Consider the following 17,842-nt stretch of genomic DNA (forward strand, 5'->3'; position numbering starts at 1 on the left):
AAATGAAATACCACGTGTGAACTGCTTTTTTTAGGTTATCTGACCAATAAAAGGTATATAAAAATACTTTTTGAGGGGCCGGCCTGGTGGCGTAGTGGTTAAGTTCATATGCTCTGCTTTGGCAACCCGGGGTTTGCCCATTCAGATCCAAGGGGGTTGCCATTCACACCACTCATCAAGCCAAGCTGTGTGGCATCCCACATACAAAGCAGAGGAAGACTGACATGGATGTTAGCTCAGGGATCATCTTCCTCAAATAAAAAGAGGAAGATCAGCAATAGACGTTAGCTCAGGGCCACTCTTCCTCACCAAAAAACAAACAAACAAACTTTTTGAAACTTAAACATAGCATATATGAGTAAAATATCATCAACTACTCTCTACGCAGAGAAATAAAACCTTAAAAACTTGAGACAAAAATAATTAAAAGTTTGAGCTTTTATTATAACTCCTCAACAGAGCACGAAATTTTGTATACTCTTATCTTTCCTCTACATCAGTGAGATCTGAAATGAGATCTCTACTTCTCCTATTTATGGTACTATTATAATTAATAATTAGCCATGGAATCAAATAGTAACACTAAATTTAACAACTCCATTATAAAAGATAAAATCTTATTTTAAAATGCAACTGGTTAAAAACTAATTCAAACAAAACCCAAGGGGAAAATGTAATTTCACCCACTCAATGACATAGTTATACAACTCAGGCATCCACCATTATATTTCAATGAAGAGTAGCCATATGTCAACATTAAAAAAAATCAAATCTGAGACTCCATCACAGATAATTGTACCCTAGCCTTTGTATCCAATATTGTATTACTATTAGCCCAGTTCAAAATATAATTACTCAATTTTGGTGATTACACAACTACTTTTTGATGGCTGTAAAAAGTGTTATAAACCTGGGAAGAGTCTATCTGGCCATTCATAAGGAAAGAAAAGAAAAATGCCTATCTGTAACTGGATAGTTTTATCATTGGAATTACAACATATGCCTCTCGTAGCAATTATATCATAGTAAAAAAAAATTATTTCAAGGTAATAAATAATTTTACACTATTTTTTTCCCCTAAGAATGGTGATTAGGTAAAAATATACTGAGATAAATATGGATCTCACACAAATAGACAACCTATATATTATATTATAACCAACCTCTGCAGGTTTTATCCTCATTTGCCTTAAGTATACTTGCCCATTTGCCTTCTTTCTACCCATTATTTTGAAATGTAATATGAACTTATAAGTATTTTATGTGTCACCTTAATATTTAATTCTTTTGCCACAAGACTTGGATTGAGAGGGAGACGGCATTTATTTTTTAGAAAAAAGGACTGTACTCGTTCCATACTCCTTTGAAGGACAACCTAGGAAAAGAAATTGATACTGTAAATACATAATGAAAATGAAGACCTAGTTTTAAGACAACAAAATTATGATATGGACCCAGTTTTTAAAATACCCAATTGTCAAATGGTCAAAATAAGTTGTTGCTAAAGAGAGCTAATTTTTACTATAAAAACGAAATTATAATGGGCAGAGGCTATAAACATGGGGGGAAAGTACATATAGTCATATTTAACACATTAGTTAAAACTCACCAAGAGTCAAAGAAATAGAAACCAAACAAAAATGAGATGCAATTTTTGACCTAACATACGAAAATTTTAAGATAACATCTAGTGCTGGCAACAGGGTGGGAAACAGATACTTTCATAATCTATTGATGGGGAGGAAGGTGTATAAGGCATAGTTTTTTTCTTTGGTAGAGCAATCTAACAGAAACTATCATAAATAAAAATGTACATAGCTCTTGACTCAGTTATTTCACCTGCAGGAATATCCTATAAAGAAATACTGGCAAAAATTTATATAGTAAAGTTCATTGCAGGATTGTTTGGGAAAAGAAAAATGTATTAACAACCTACATAGAAGTAATAGTTCATAATTTATGCTACAATACCTTGCACTATTATGTACTCATTAAGAAACATGAAGCATAACTATATTTACTGACATGAATTCTCTAAAACAAAGTTTAAAAAGCAACTTGAAAAAAAAGTGTAATTGCTGAAAGAAATTAAAGACCCAAAGAAATTAAAGATCTAAATAAATGGAAAGACATCCCATGTTCAGGAACCAGAAGACTTATTAAGATTGCAATATTTCCCAAATAGATCTACAGATTCAACACAATCCTTATCAAAATTCCAACTGCCTTTTTGCAGAAATGGACAAGCTGATCCTAAAATTCAAACAGTACTGCAAGAGACTTCTGAATAGCCAAAACAATCTTGAAAAAGAACAAAGTTGGAGTACTCATACTTCCTGACTTCAAAACTTACTACAAAGTTACAGTAATGAAAACAGTATGGCATAAAGGACAGACATATAGATTAACAGCATAGAATTGAGAGTCTAGCAATAAACCCATATATCTATGGTCAATTGATTTTCAACAAGGATGCCGAGAGCATTCAATGGGAGAGAATAGTCTCTTCAACAAATGCGCTGGGACAACTGGATAACCACATGTAAAGAGTGAAGTTGGATCTTTATCTCATACTATATAAAAAAAATAACTCAAAATGGATCAAAGACTCAAAATACAAAAACAAAACTATAAAACTCCTACAAGACAACATAGGTGTACATCTTTGTGACCTTGGATTTGACAACAAATTCTTGGATATGATATCAAAGGTACAAGCAACAAAAGAAAACAATAAATTAGACTTCATAAAATTAAAAACTTTTGTGCATTAAAGGATACTATCAAGGAAATAAAAAGATAATCCACAGAATAAGAGAGAATATTTGCAAATAGTCTATCTGATAAGGGTCTGGCATTCAGAATATATAAAGAACTCTAACGATTCAACAACAAAAAGACAAATCAATTAAAAAAGGACTTAGAAATTTCCCCAAAGAAGATAAATAGCCAATCAACACATGAAAATGTACTCAAAATCATTAGTCATTAGGGAAATGCAAATGAAAACCACAATGAAATATCAATTCACACCCACCAGGATGACTAGAATAATAATAATAATAAAAAAAAACAGAAAATAACAAAGGTTGGTTAGGATGTGGAGAAACTGGAACCCTCATATATTACTGATAGGAATATAAAATGGTGCAGCTGCTTCAGATAACACTTGAGTGGTTCCTCAAAAAGTTAAACATAGAATTGCTGTATGATCCAGTAATTCCACTCCAACATAAAGTGAAAACAGGTGTTCAAACAAAAACTTACACATAAATATTCAGAGCAGCATTATTCATAATAGCCAAATACTAGAAACAAGCCAAATGTCCATCAACTGATGAATGGATAAACAAAATGTGGTATTATCCACACAATGGAACATTATTCAGCCATAAAAAGGAATGAAGTACCTATATATGCTACAATATGAATGAACCTTGAAAACATTAGGCTAAGTAAAAGAAACCAGACACAAAACGCCACATGTTGCATGACTCCATTTATATGAAATGTCCAGAACGGGCAAATCCATAAAGACAGAAAGCAGGTTAGTGCTTACCACAGTCTGGGTGGAGGGGGAATGAGGAACGAGTGGTTAGTGGGTACAGACTTTCTTTTTGGTGTGATGAAACGTTCTGGAATTAGATAGTGGTGGTGGTTGCACAACATAGTAAATGTACTAAAAGCCAATGAATTGTACACTTTAAAAACGGTTAAAATGGTGCATTTTTATGTTATGTGAATTTTACCTCAACAACAAATATATATATACGTTTCAATAAAAAAAATTTTTAAACTCCAAAAATGTGTATATATACCTAAGTGTATATGAGTGTACAGTCATAAAATGACCAAGAAGGACATATAGCAAATTATGAAAAATAGATATCTACAGGGATAAAGTGAAACTGGGAAAGTCTTAATTTTTTATTCTATAAACTTCCTCATTATTTTGATTTTTTAAACATTAACATCAATTCATACTTTTATTACTTTTACAATTACAAAAAGTTGAAAAGCAAAATAATGAAAAAGAAGCTCAAGAGAACAATTTTGACCAGAAAGGAATTAATAATCATGGGAATTAAAAAGCACTGATTTTCTGACTTAGGCTGTGGAATTTATTCTTACAGATTTTAAACAACCTTTCAATTCATCTGCCCAAAACCGCAGAGGTGTAGATAAGAGTTCTACTGAGTGTCTACTGATAAAAAATAACAACTTAACTTGTCAACAGTGTAAAGATCCTTTAACATCAAAATATTTATGTTCCCTCTTATGGGTACATACCTGTCTGGCTGATCCACTAGCTTGCCTTACTTTTTCTGCTACTCCTCCTAAAAGCTGTACAAGTTTTGTCTGCTTCAAAAGTTCTTCTCTGAGTCCTTTTCCTCCTACTGAGAGGAGAGCGCCCAAAACATGTTCATATCGGGCACCAAACTGCGCATCATGAAGGGCATCCCTGAGGAGCCTAATACAGCAAAATATTTATTAGCTGCTTCTGAGAATTGGACAAACATCTCTCAAAAAACAATTTAATAAGTTCAATTTTAAGTACGCAGGAACTTATTTTAAGCTATATAAGCAAGTAAAAACTCATTCATTATTATAGAGCTCTAACATGCCAAATATCTTTGTGAGAGAAGGTTTTATTATTTTTAGTTTTATTTCTAAGGACATAAAAATTTAGCTTCTTTAAAATAATGCCTTCAGGGGTCGGCCCCATGGCCGAGTGGTTAAGTTTGCGTGCTCTGCTGCAGGCAGCCCAGTGTTTCATCAGTTCGAATCCTGGGCGCGGACACAGCACCGCTCATCAAGCCACGCTGAGGTGGCATCCCACATACCACAACTAGAAGGATGCACAACTAAGAATATACAACTATGTACTGGGGGGCTTTGGGGAGAAAAAGGAAAAAAATAAAATCTTAAAATAAAATAAAATAAAATAATGCCTTCAATAAAACACCTGATATCCACAGTAAGTAGTCTGAACATACCCTTCAGACTTTCAGAATATGTCGTCTCTATAAATACTAGGATTGGAAGTAAAGTACTTAAGAAAATTTAAATCTTACCAATATAAATTGTGTGCTATCTGTATATTTCCCAGTGCTCTGGACAAAAGGAAGCGCACTAATGAGCTGTTCAAGTAAATTTCATATTTCAAAGCCTATAGGCAAATGAAAATAAGAATTACTAGTGGTCAAACTCATACTACGTTGTTAGGATAAAATTATCAAAAGAGAAACTATATAAGGCAAGTATTACTTTTATTGATGAAAGATGATACTGATAAAAATGAAACAGATGAATTAACTTAGGCTAAATTAATGAAATCAAGCAGAAAAGTACAGACCTGGGAATAACATTCCTTAGCTAAGTTTAAACAGCTAGTAAAGAAAAATCAAAGAAAAGCTCAAGTCTGGTTTATTCTGAGAATCTAAAAAGTCTGAGAATTAAAAACCCAGGTACATATATATAATATTCAAGCGGGGCAGCTGACAATAGTGGAATAAAATTCACTCTAAATCCAAATGCAATGTACCTCAACATTCCCATACTACAAAAGTACTTTTAATCAAAACAGAAGGGGGATCCCTTAGCAAGTTTCCTAGTCACAAAAACTTGGGGGAGAATAAGAGAGTAGGTAATCTAGTAAAAAATTCACCTGCACAAACTGTGGAAGAAGATCTGTTAGTTCATCATCACTAATAGCCTCAATCCAGGTCACCGCTAGGGACCTCACTTCCTGATCAGCAAATCTAGAAGAGTACCACAAAATCAAGATTTGACAGTGATTTTTTTCTAATGAAGCTTATTTCCTGAAAACACAGTTTTAATCTATTTCTGACAAAGAATATTCAAATACCTCTTTATTCAAAAGCAATGTGCTTCTTTTTCTTAGAAGAAAATCTTACTGTGCTATACAAATGCAATTTTGGGACTGTTTAGAAACCTTAAGCTTAAGAAAATTAATTTTGGCCCGCATCATAAAAATATAACAAATTATTCAAAATTTACAACATAACTCTCTCTTTAGGTTAATTTTAAATGATATGACATCCCTTTTCAAGAACCTCAATGCATAAGATATCTCATAGAAATGTACATTTACATATTTATATTGTATTGAATTGCTTTCATGTTAAAACAAAGGGAAGTACTCCTGCAATATAACACCTTACTGGAAAAACTGAAAAACAATAAAATGGAGCAAATAAATTCAGTCACAGTTGACTTACTTTGAATCAAGAAGCTCTAACGCAGTCAGTGGGTGCAATGGAGGCCACTCCTGAAGCAATGAGTAAGTTTTGGCAAGATTAACCCTTTTCCAGTTTGGGGCACTTGCTAGTACTTTAGGAAGACAATTTGGGTGTTTGAAGCAGTAATAACGTTTCTCCCACAAAAAGGCTTTATCTTCTTTAGAAAGTCTGCATACAGAAAAATTAAATTACTTCTCAATGATATCATAATGACAGTTATAATCTCAATGATTAAAAGTACACCAAAGAAATTTATTTCATTTTAGGACAGCCACTCTTGGTAGAATCATTAATACTAATTTGGACTGGAAAAACGCAAACACAAATACAGCAAACACCACTAATTTGCCCTAATTTGAGAAATAAAAAGAAATCATTCTGCCTTGATAAAAGAGTCCTAGATATGAAAATGAAGGATAATTCAGTACAATAAAAATTTATTGGGCTCTAAACAGATGCCAGGCACTAGAAATCAGAGTTGAATAAGCAGAACCCACCCTAAGAGATAGCAAGGATTTCATCCATTTTATACCAGTAAAATCAAATGTCATGCAAAAAACAAATGCTATTACAAAATGATAGATGATTATACAGCTCAACTGAAGAACAGTCAAAATAAAAGTGACTTGTTTTGGGGATTCTAATTTAATCTTAATAACAAATGTTTATGTGAATGAAATATTTCACTATTTTACTACCCATCCATCTACTTTTGTGTGTATAATACATGCACTGAAATGTATTCATTTCATGTAGAGTACTAAAAAATTCAAATATTGCACAAAGGTGCACACTGAAGTCTCTCTCCCTCCAAAGCCCCTCCCAGTGGCAACTGCCTAAGCCTGTATATTCTTCCAGAGATAGTCTATTCATAGAGAAGTATATACACAGGTGTATGAAGATTCTGTCTTCCATTATGTTAATAGTAACACACTATATACATTATTCTCCTTGCTTTCTTCATTTAACATGTCTTACATATTAGTACATACAGCCATAACTTCATTCTTAATAGTTACATAATCCTCCATTGGATAAATGTACCATAATTTAACTCCTATTGACGAACAGTCCCTATTAGTTTTACAATAATCCAAATAAATACTGCAATGAATATTCTTGTCTCCATAAGCAAATATAACAGGTTCTCTCTAGGGTATATAACTAACTACAAGTGGAATTATAGGTCACAGACTATGCACATTGTAATCTTTATAGATTTTGCCAAATTGTTCTCCAAAAGCTTTTCAGAGTTCTGCCAACAGTATAATGCCCATTTTTCTGTATCCTCATCAAAACTTTATATGCTGAGGCATTTTAATTTTCATTAATCTGATGTGTGTGAAATGGTATCTTATATTAATTTACATTTCCTTGATTATTGAGAAGTTGAACACCTTTTCAGAGGTTTAAAAGGCATTGTATTTCCTTTCCAAAGAATTACCTGTTCATTTCTTTGCCAACGTTACTACTGAGTTGTTGGTTTTTCTATTGATATGAAAAGGTTCTTTATATATTAAGGAAATTAATCTACTGATATTTACTGTAAATATAGTTCCCAATCTGTTGTTTGCCTTTTGATCATGTAAAGTTTGACTTGTACAAATTTCTGAATTTTATATAGTCATATAGTCTTTTTATATAATTAAAAATAGAAATAGAAAACTTTCCATACCAAGAACATTGCTAAATCATGAACTAAATCAGGGCATTTAATAAACCATTAACTTGAGCTTTACATTGTAAACAGAATCAAAGGAGCATACCCAAGTGATGAGTCTCTGTGAAGAATATCAAGAAGTTTCCCTTTTATATCGTTCTCCAATGTTTCTAAGTTGTGTTGCTGTATAATGCTTCTATCAACTTGAGGAGTGGTATAAACGATATCAAATGTAGGAGAAGGAAAATCAACCTTAAAAATTTAACAGAAGTTGATCAAATTACAGCTGAACAGTCCACATATCTGCTACATTAACTTCGTCTTTGAGAAAACTGATTTTTCTTAGCCATCCGGGAGACTTTTAGATTGAATGGTAAATTAGTGCTTGTCCTTCTGCTGAAAGTGATTACCACTGTTGGTAATTCTCAATAGCATGTATATTGCTGGGATGGGTACAAACCCATTTTTTTTTTACTGTTTCTGAGAAATAGGAAATGATTTATTGACATTTAAATCCTAAGATTGAAACAAGATCAATTAGGCTTATTTAGTAACAACTCAAATCATGGTATACATATACCTTTTATAAAGAAATTTAAATTTAAACCTCTCCCCGAGTCAAAAAGTACCATTACCTGTAACACTATTCTTTCCATCACATATCCTTTTTTGGGGACTGTTCCAGGAACAGGGTTTGTATGTGACGAAGTCCAAAGATATAAAAGCTTTGTTCCACATGTTAAAAACCTTCATGAATATAAACAGAAGAATACTGTGATTTTCATTTTAAAAATTAATTCAAACCTCACAACACATGGTAATGAATTTGAAATGTTAGTATTCAAACATTTATTAACACCCTCTACATAAAAAGAATATCATCTTTAGGAACATATCCGAAGGAGTCACTTTCCATAGTGTATGGATACTTTAGGTAAATGTACTGAAGTGTGGAGGTTGGAACAAAGGGAGGGAGAATGAAAGAACGTATCTTGGGAGGAATGGGGCTGAGGACAGAACACAGGTAAAGACTCAGAGTCATCTGTCCCCAAAACAACTTCCAGAAATAGGAAGGTGAAGGATAGTCTTTGAAGATCATCTACAAAGGAATACATCTCGAGGTGGTGGTCTGGATTATAGAACTGCTCCCTGACTCTTCCCACAAGAACAAAAACACATGCCAAGAAAACCAGTACCTACTTTGTGACAAAGCACTAACGGTTTGAGATGACAAGTTGTATCTGTGCCCTAGGTCAGGGGTCAGCAAACTTTTTCCTGTAAAGGGCCAGATAGCAAATATTTTAGGCTTTCTGGGCCATAAAATCTGTGTTGCAGACTCAACTCTGCTGTTACAGTGCAAAAATGGTCATAAACAATACATAAATAAATGTGTGCTGTGTTCTAACAAAACTGTATTTACGAAAAATAGGCAGTGGACTGGAGTGTGCTGACCCTTGCCATATACTACCAATTTATGGCCTGCCTAAATTAAAAACATTTATCAATAAAGATATTGACATATCTTTACACAGAAGAAATTTCTAAAAAATAACATAAGCTACCTGTTTATAAAAGCAGGAAACTAAACACTTGATCAAACTTTGTTAATCTTATTGAAACAGCAAATAGCCTTTCCCAGACTAAACTCCAATCTTAATGTATTCTCTTGCAGGTTACCAGCCTTTAAATCTTTGACACATTATACTCTGTTTTTCAGAACCACCCTTACCGCCAACTATTTTAAGGCAAATTCCAATCTTATTATTTCATCTGTAAATACTTTTTTATATCTCTAAACAATAAACACTTTTATTTTAAAGTAAGTACAATACCATTACCGCTCCTAAAATAATTAACAATAATTGCTTAAAACTTTCAGCTAGCCAGTCAGTATTCAAATTTTCCTAATAGTATCTCAAGTTTTTTTTTTTTACAGTTTGTTCAAATAAGGAGCCAAGCAAGGTCCAACACTTGTATTTGGTTGATGTCTTTTTAAGTATCTTTTAATTCATGGGTCAAGAAACTCCAGCCTGTCATCTGGTTTTGTAAATAAACTTTTATTAGAACAAGGCCACACTCATTCATTTACATACTATCACTGCTTTTGCCTTTGCTTTTGCATCTGTGACAGAGACTATATGACCCACAAAGCCTAAACTACTTCCATCTGCTCCCCTTTACAGAAAAAGTTTGCTGACTCTTGTTTTAATCTGTATATTCTTTCTCTCTTTTTTATCCCCTGCCATTTGTCGAAGAAATCAGGTCTTTTGTTCTGCAAATTTTCTATATCCTGGATTTTACTGACCACATTCCTCTGGTGTCATTTAGCATGTCCCTTTGTCTCCTATATTTTCTGTTAAGTAGTGGGTAGATCCAGAGGCTTGATCTGATTCAAGTTTAGTTATCTGGCAAGAATACTTAATACTTTATAGGTTGTATTGTATACTACTTCCTATTGCATCAAATAAAGAGGCACACCTTGGTGTCTCTCTCAGTAACGTTAAGATAATCAGTTTGTTCCAGTGCTGTCAGTCGAAACCATCCATTATAAAGTTCCAGAAAAGTTAATCACTTAATGGTCTTAGGCTGGAATTGATAATCACTGCAAATCAATGGTTCTCAACCAAAAGTGATTTTGCCCCCAGTGGACATTTGGCAATATTGCGGGACATTTTTGGTTGGCAATTAGGGGGTACTACTGGCATCTAGTAGGCAGAAGCCAAGGATGCTGCCAAACACCCTACAATGCACAGAACAGCAAAGAATTATCTTGCCCACAATGTCAATAGTGCCAAGACTGAGAAACCCTGGCCTAAATCTATTATTTCAGTAGGGGTTGCAAAATTTTGATATTCTAATTCTATCATTCTTTCTGCATTAGCTGGAATTTTCCTATAAACACACTTTCTCATATCAATTACTTGGTAACTCTGCGATAAAAATGTAAAAGAAAGAAAGGCAGGTTAAATGCTTGACTCTGATTATTTAAAAATGAGTTAAGAACTCATTTGTTACTGAGGCTGACTGAAATTCCTCTAATTCATTTGGCTTCCATGACAGTGACTTCATCAGGTTGTATGCACGTTGTACCTTAAACATAAATTATTTTTAAAAGAATTTCAAGACCTGGATTTCTTATCACTATAGTACTACAGTACTTTAACTGAACTAAATCATTAACACTTTGTTTCTCTATATGTAATAATGTAAAATTATCCTCCCTCTTAATTTCTGAGTATTTCTTGAATGTTAAGTCCTAACACTACCTAGATCAACTAGACTACTTGGCAAAGTCTTGAGCTTAATACCATCTGCTCAGAGTTTTAATAGCAGAGTGTTGGAAGCAAACTATTTAACTGTCAGACAGAAGTCAACTGCCCTTTACCTTATTCTCTTGAATTCTGAAAGAATGTTATATCATTCATCTAAAATAAACATCTATTACTAGACAACAAAAGTGGCAAAAAGCAATGGTACTTCTCTAATGAGGCATGATCTGAATGAAGCAAAGACTCCCAGTGCTTTCAAGAGCAGGAAGGTTGTCAGCACTGACTTATTTATAAAAACTAATGATGGGGCCAGCTACTCCACTTCAGTGGCCTGGGGTTTGCCGGTTCAGATTCCAGGCATGGACCTACACACCACTCATCAAGCCATGCTGTGGCAGCATCCAGCATACAAAATAGAGCAAGAGTGGCACAGATATTAGCTCAGTGACAATCTTCCTCAAGCAGAAAGAGGAGGATTGGCAACAAATGCTAGCTCAGGGCTAATCTTCCTCACCAAAAAAAATAAAATTAATTAATGACAATGATGCAATTATCTTTAATTTTCTCACATAACTATTCCCTGACAGTAATTTAACAAAGACAATTGAAAGCACAATTCCTCTCCTTCATGTGGCCAATATTCTGTTTTAGCATAGTTATGGATTATATTTAGCAAAAAGTTCTAAATACATATCATTAATAGTAATCTCTTCAACTGCTTTTTTCTAGCCTTTGGCAATTCAAAATTATGTCAGGTGTCAAATTTGAGCCCACCAAAAGGTAGAGAATAAAAAAATCTTACACTACTTCCTCAAATATGGGGGAAGTGACTAAAAGGAAGAAAAATATAGAAATAAAAGTTATATTTAAGTACGTGGAAAAAGAATATTTCAAGAACAAATTTCTGAAGTCAGTGTTCCAAACATCACATGATTTTAATAAATTAACAGAAAAGCAAACTGTGCTTGCCATTTCAGAGAAAAAAGGAAGCAGAACTAAATCAGCAGAACTGTTTCATTCTTAATTTCTAATTGTTTTATTGTAGGTTAAATAGATCAGTTATTAAATCATTTCCAAAACCATCCCATGGGACACAATGTTTCAAAAGATATATTCTAGAACAAAAAAAAGTACCATGGTATCAAATAAGTTGAGAATGGCAAACAACTGTTAAAAACACAGATCCTGGGGCCAGACTGCCTAGATTCAAATCCCAATTCTACCGATTAGCTGAGTGCCTTTGAGCAAGTTACTTAAATAGTTGAATTTCCCCCTCTGTGAAAAATAATACTACCACCTACTTTCATCAGGTTGTTGTGAGGAATGTAAGGATGTGTATACAGCACTGAGACTAACACCCAACAGAATAAATGCTATGTTTGTTATTACAGTAATATGGTTATTAAACACAATAGGCCTCCTGACTGTAGAACTTTAGAGATACTTCAACATGCTAATGTGTATTATCACTCTCCAAAATGTTACCACGTTCTATATGAAACATCTCAAACTTATTCAATTGATTTTTTTTCATTTAGGAAGACTCTTAATGGTCTCATGGAACATACTATTACTTAAAACATAATTAAAATAGTCAGCTGAAAGGCCAGATAGATTACACTATCCCAATGGCTATTAGTAGACACAAAGCTGAAAAAAAAAGAATTCTTTTACCCCTAAGGATCAATAAGTTTTTGTACATATGTGGGACCTTTGGAGATTAAAGGCCAGGGGCCCATAGCAGTTAAGAGTAGATCAGTCAGGTAAAGAAAAGGAAATGTGTGGTTGCAGACTCTGAAACTGGAGATGGATGGGAAAGTGATGAGAAGGGGAAAAATGGAGTTGTTTTATTAATATCAAGGGAACTTGTAAGACCATGAGTATGATGTCAATAATATAGTGCTTTGCATGAATGACACCTAAAGAGTGAACCGGCTGCTGCTTTACTCCAGGAACAGTGAGTGGCAAACAATCCTCTGAATATCCATATAGATATGTTCAAACTATAGCAGAATAACTTTGGTTTCCTCTGGTCTGCATCTCTGAAATGACCTCCTGTCATCATACTGGAAAAATTGAGGCAGCTCATTGTCTCATCTACATCACTGTTCCCCACCCTGTCCTCTAGCCAATTCTCATGCTGCAGATGTGTCCATAGCAACTCACCATCACGACTCAGTAACACTTACCGTTTAAAGTCAAAAAGAGGTAAAGAAACTTTGCCCAAAGCTTCTGGCCCCTTTCTCTGCTTATTAGAATCAGGAGAACTTCCACTGCTCTGATTTAAAATTCCAAAAAGAGTAAGGTGAAGAAGACATTCTAATGGCAATTGTGATATCTGGATGGGAAAAATGATTCTATGGGGGGAAAAATGTATTAATAGAAAAAACAAATTAGATTGAATAGGAACTGTAACCCTTTAATGAGAATGACAATTAGGTATTTTATTTGACTTATCAAATAATCTTTAATCCTGAGTAACCTTTACTTAAGTAGCAAGCTGACTAACATGTACTGTAAAAATCTTAAAATAAATTTCATTAAAACTTCAAATATGTAACATTTCTTTCTTCAAAAGTTTGTTAGTGCCTTTACTCAAGACTTGTAAAATGAAACGACAGCAAACAAACACACAGCATTGGAGATTGGATTGGTGGTAACCATAGGGGAAGGGGGAAGGAGGGACGGCAAAAGGGGTGATTAAGCTCACATGTGAGAAGATGGACTATAATTAGTTTTTGGGTGGTGAACATGATGTAATCTACACAGAATTTGAAATACATTATGATGCACATCCGAAAATAAAGAAATAAATGAAAAAAAAATTTTTAAATAATAAGAAAAAATGACTTGCAAAATGTCAATTTCTAGGCTAAATAATAGTGGTCATCTTTATTTCCTTTATGAAAAACTAGATGAATGTCCATGAGTATTTCTGATTTGGGATGTATGCGTGCACATTACATACACAAACAGATATACATGTTTACCAATACTTTATTTTTTTTTTTTAAGTCTGAAAGGACATATAAGGTCAACAGTGGTAACTCTGAGGAGCCAGGAGATGGTAAGTTTTGAAAATAAAGTGACACTTTTTACCCTATATGCATTTTTGTATTATTTGATTGCTTTCACAGATGTGTTATTTTTATAACTTAAAAAATAAAAGATAGGAATCCATTTAATAAATGCAGGATAAAAAGTAAAAAGCAGGGCTGGCCACATGGCAGAGTGGTTAAATTCACGCGCTCCGCTGCGGCGGCCCAGGGTTCGGATCCTGGGCGCAGACATGGCACCGCTCCTCAGGCCACGTTGAGGCGGCGTCCCATATGCCACAACTAGAAGGGCCTGCAGCTAAGATATACAACTATGTACCAGGGGGGATTTGGGGAGGTAAAGCAGAAAAAAAAAAAAGATTGGCCACGGTTGTTAGCTGTTAGCTCAGGTGCCAATCTTTAAAAAAAAGAAAAAAAAAAAAGTAAAGAGCTCTGCAACTGCTTATCTACCTAAATAATAAAAGCATTTCCTTAGTTTAAAAACAATATTTTAAAAATATAAACAGTGAAAAATATCACCTTATACATGGATTTAAGATAATTTTTAAAATCTGTTAACCAGAAACTAGGCTTCACATATACAGTGTTACAGAATAAATACTAAACTAAACATTGTTATGAAACATCATCTTTCTAGAATCATACGTAAATTTATATTTTTAACTTGACAATGTCTAGGAACAATTAATGGCATATTTCTGCATTTAACAATATGCAGATCTGAAAGACTATTTCAGATTTTTAAATGAGAATTTCAGTCTGTTCTATAGAATCACACCAAGAAGAGATCTCAAGATGTCAGTCAGTATTTAATGAATTTTAATGGAAAATGTAATAAAAATTAAGCTAGGATGTATACATGGGAAAAAGTAAAGAACAGGGCATACTGAAAGAATAAAAAGCCAGAAATTTCACTTACAGTTCATCCCATTTAATAAGATAGAAGAAATTCTTATAAGTGCCAACCTTCTTTGATTGAATAGGTTTAAAAAGGTCCTTTCCATTATAAGACAAGGAACATATCAAATAGTATTTTTCATAACTGAGGAAAGAAAGAGTTTAATTTGATTTTTATTTAATAATACAGATTAGTTAACTAATACAAATACATATCCTTAGGCATTCTTTCCTAAAAGTGATTACTTTCTGAAATAATCTGGTCACCATTCATTTGAATTTTTGGAAAAAACCCTGAAATTTAACTGTTGCAAATTCTACACAAACAGAAAATAGGTAGAGCAAAGGGAGTAAAGAAGGGAATATATCCCTAGGTGCCACTCTAAGGGGGCCATAACAATACCTGCTGGAGAATAGATTTCAATCTTGTGCTCTGTTTTTAGATTTTAGTAGAATGATACTGAATAATTATCCATTTCTAGGTAAATTGTAGGAAGAAAGAGTACAAACATTATCTTCCCAGGTGCCATTTTCCTTTGTTAAGCCACAGAAGTAGAGTCCATCAAGCATATTAATGGTGTATGGACTTGACTTGCACTGAGCCAGTCCTCCCAATCTACTAGGAGGCTTCCATCCATGGGGACAGATCTGTTGTATTACCTCATTAGATAAAAATGATTTAGCCCCTAATTGCCGCAAGTACAGAGCTGGTTAGATACAGTCATTCAATCTTATAGGGAAGGAGTCTTAGGTTCAATAAAATTGTATTCTACTAGTATTCTAACTTATCACTTGGCTTACATGTTAACCACTTTGTCCAGGTATACAATCTATTAATCATTCTAAGTATATTTCAAATCTAATCTCACTGGTTCACAAAGTACCCCTTGCTAACTATCTGATTGCTTTTCTCAGTCTCATTCCATTTGTCCCTCTTTACTTCAGCATTTTATTAACTTTCTTCTTATCTTAATTACCAGTGTGGTTTTCTGTACTGTCTTCTACTGAGTATTTGTTCTCCTCACTAGTGTCCCTAAGTTTGTGTGTGTATATGTGTGTATGGAGGATGTGGAGGGTATTATCCCTGTAACTATTTAAAAGAATGAAATACCTTCAGACAGCAGTAGTATCCATTAAAATGCAAGTTCCAGGAGGGCAGAGACTTTTTTGCTGCCTTGTTTACTGCTGAATCCCTAGTATGAAGAACACTGCCCACAGATGGTGCTCATGAAATACTTATTGAATGAATTAATATACAACTTTAAAGTCATTATATATTTTTTATATTTATTTATTTATTTAATCTAAAGCTCAATTTAAGAAGAATTTATGTTTGGTATCTCTTCACTAGGCTTTACCTTATTTTACAACATTAAGCTATTATCCAACTATTTCATTAAAAATATTCAATTCAGACTTTTCAGTTTACAGTAATCATTTCCAAATAAGTTGAAGTTGGTAAACTTTATAGCATTGACAAAGAATCAAAAAGGAAAAACCCATATTAAAAATGCAATAGAAGAAATACGCTCTTGCAGGCTTCAAAGCCTAGCAATCAGTAAACTACTAAAGAAGAAAAAAATGTGCCAAAGTCTAGTTCCATTACATTTTGTTTCAAATTATCCTAGTTCTAAAGGAAAGGCAGAAAAAATAGCAGTCATGAAGTGACTAATTTATTAAATTGGTATTTGTCCTTGTAAGTTTAAACTGCCATTTTTGTATGCCGTGGGAGTCACATTTTTTACTGGAACAGCTTCAAACATCTCTTTAATTTTTATGAAAACCACTAAAGTATGTAGTGATTCTTGTATCATCCATTTAAACACAAAGATAACAGTAGATGCTGACATTTTACAAGATTAGAATAGCTTCTAGGTAAAGCTATACATATTTTCTTTTAAACAGTTACTTACTTTGATACCCAGTTACTCGAAATTCCATGTGCAGCAAAAATTGTAAACTGGAGCTGTTCTGTTGTGGTCCACGCTTCCTTGATGTTCCTGTTACTTTGAGTACAGTCTGCAGGACTCCCACCAGTACTTGCATGGAGTCTGAGAAGATCATAAATTGCTGCAGTTAATTGGTCCATGCTTACTTGAACAGGATTTTCAGAATTCAGTGAGCCTAGATTTAAAGAAATTGTTAATATAATTCTCTGAAAATGCAACAATTATTGCTAAAATTTAAAGAACTTAAAGACATACCCCTAGTTGAACTCTTGCTAGTGTCTTCTCTTCCAGATAGTGAAGTCATCTGCATAAACACATACAAATTAGTCAGAAAACTGCCTATGATGTAATATAAAATGTTTACCTTTAATTTCAATATATTTAATTAAATGCTATATCAAAGACACCCTTTGTAGGGGAAATCTCCCAAAAGTGTCTGCAGAATTAATTAAACCATAAAAAAGAATGCAAAAGGAAAGTGCAGGGCCAGCCTGGTGGCACAGGAGTTAAGTTGGCACATTCCTCTTCGGCAGCCTGAGGTTCACTGATTCAGATCCTGGGTGTGGACCTATGCACTGCTTATGGAGCCACGCTATGGCAGGCGTTCCATATATAAAGTAGAGGAAGATGGCATGGAAGTTAGCTCAGGGCCAGTCTTCCTCAGCAAAAAGAGGAAGATGGGTGGCACATTAGCTTAGGGCTAATCTTCCTCCAAAAAAAAAAAAGTGCAAAAAATTACTGCAAAATA

The 17,842-nt window shown here is 33.8% G+C and overlaps 1 protein-coding gene across 2 annotated transcripts in view; it reads right to left on the minus strand.

Annotated features, from left to right (window-relative positions):
- The window catches only part of PIK3C2A (phosphatidylinositol-4-phosphate 3-kinase catalytic subunit type 2 alpha), a 91,155-nt gene that overhangs the window by 19,828 nt on the left and 53,485 nt on the right, over positions 1–17,842 (minus strand). For both annotated transcript variants that reach the window (XM_070626513.1, XM_070626514.1), the window contains exons 10-20: positions 17,350–17,398; positions 17,059–17,269; positions 15,168–15,290; positions 13,382–13,549; positions 8,559–8,670; positions 8,030–8,175; positions 6,243–6,431; positions 5,669–5,762; positions 5,076–5,170; positions 4,291–4,471; positions 1,271–1,375 (exon numbers count right to left, since the gene is read on the minus strand). In XM_070626513.1, coding sequence (XP_070482614.1) covers positions 1,271–1,375; positions 4,291–4,471; positions 5,076–5,170; positions 5,669–5,762; positions 6,243–6,431; positions 8,030–8,175; positions 8,559–8,670; positions 13,382–13,549; positions 15,168–15,290; positions 17,059–17,269; positions 17,350–17,398 — 1,473 coding nt within the window. The remainder of the gene's footprint in view (positions 1–1,270; positions 1,376–4,290; positions 4,472–5,075; positions 5,171–5,668; positions 5,763–6,242; positions 6,432–8,029; positions 8,176–8,558; positions 8,671–13,381; positions 13,550–15,167; positions 15,291–17,058; positions 17,270–17,349; positions 17,399–17,842) is intronic.

This window comes from Equus przewalskii, chromosome 6 (genome assembly GCF_037783145.1).
Source record: "Equus przewalskii isolate Varuska chromosome 6, EquPr2, whole genome shotgun sequence".
Taxonomy (NCBI): domain Eukaryota; kingdom Metazoa; phylum Chordata; class Mammalia; order Perissodactyla; family Equidae; genus Equus; species Equus przewalskii.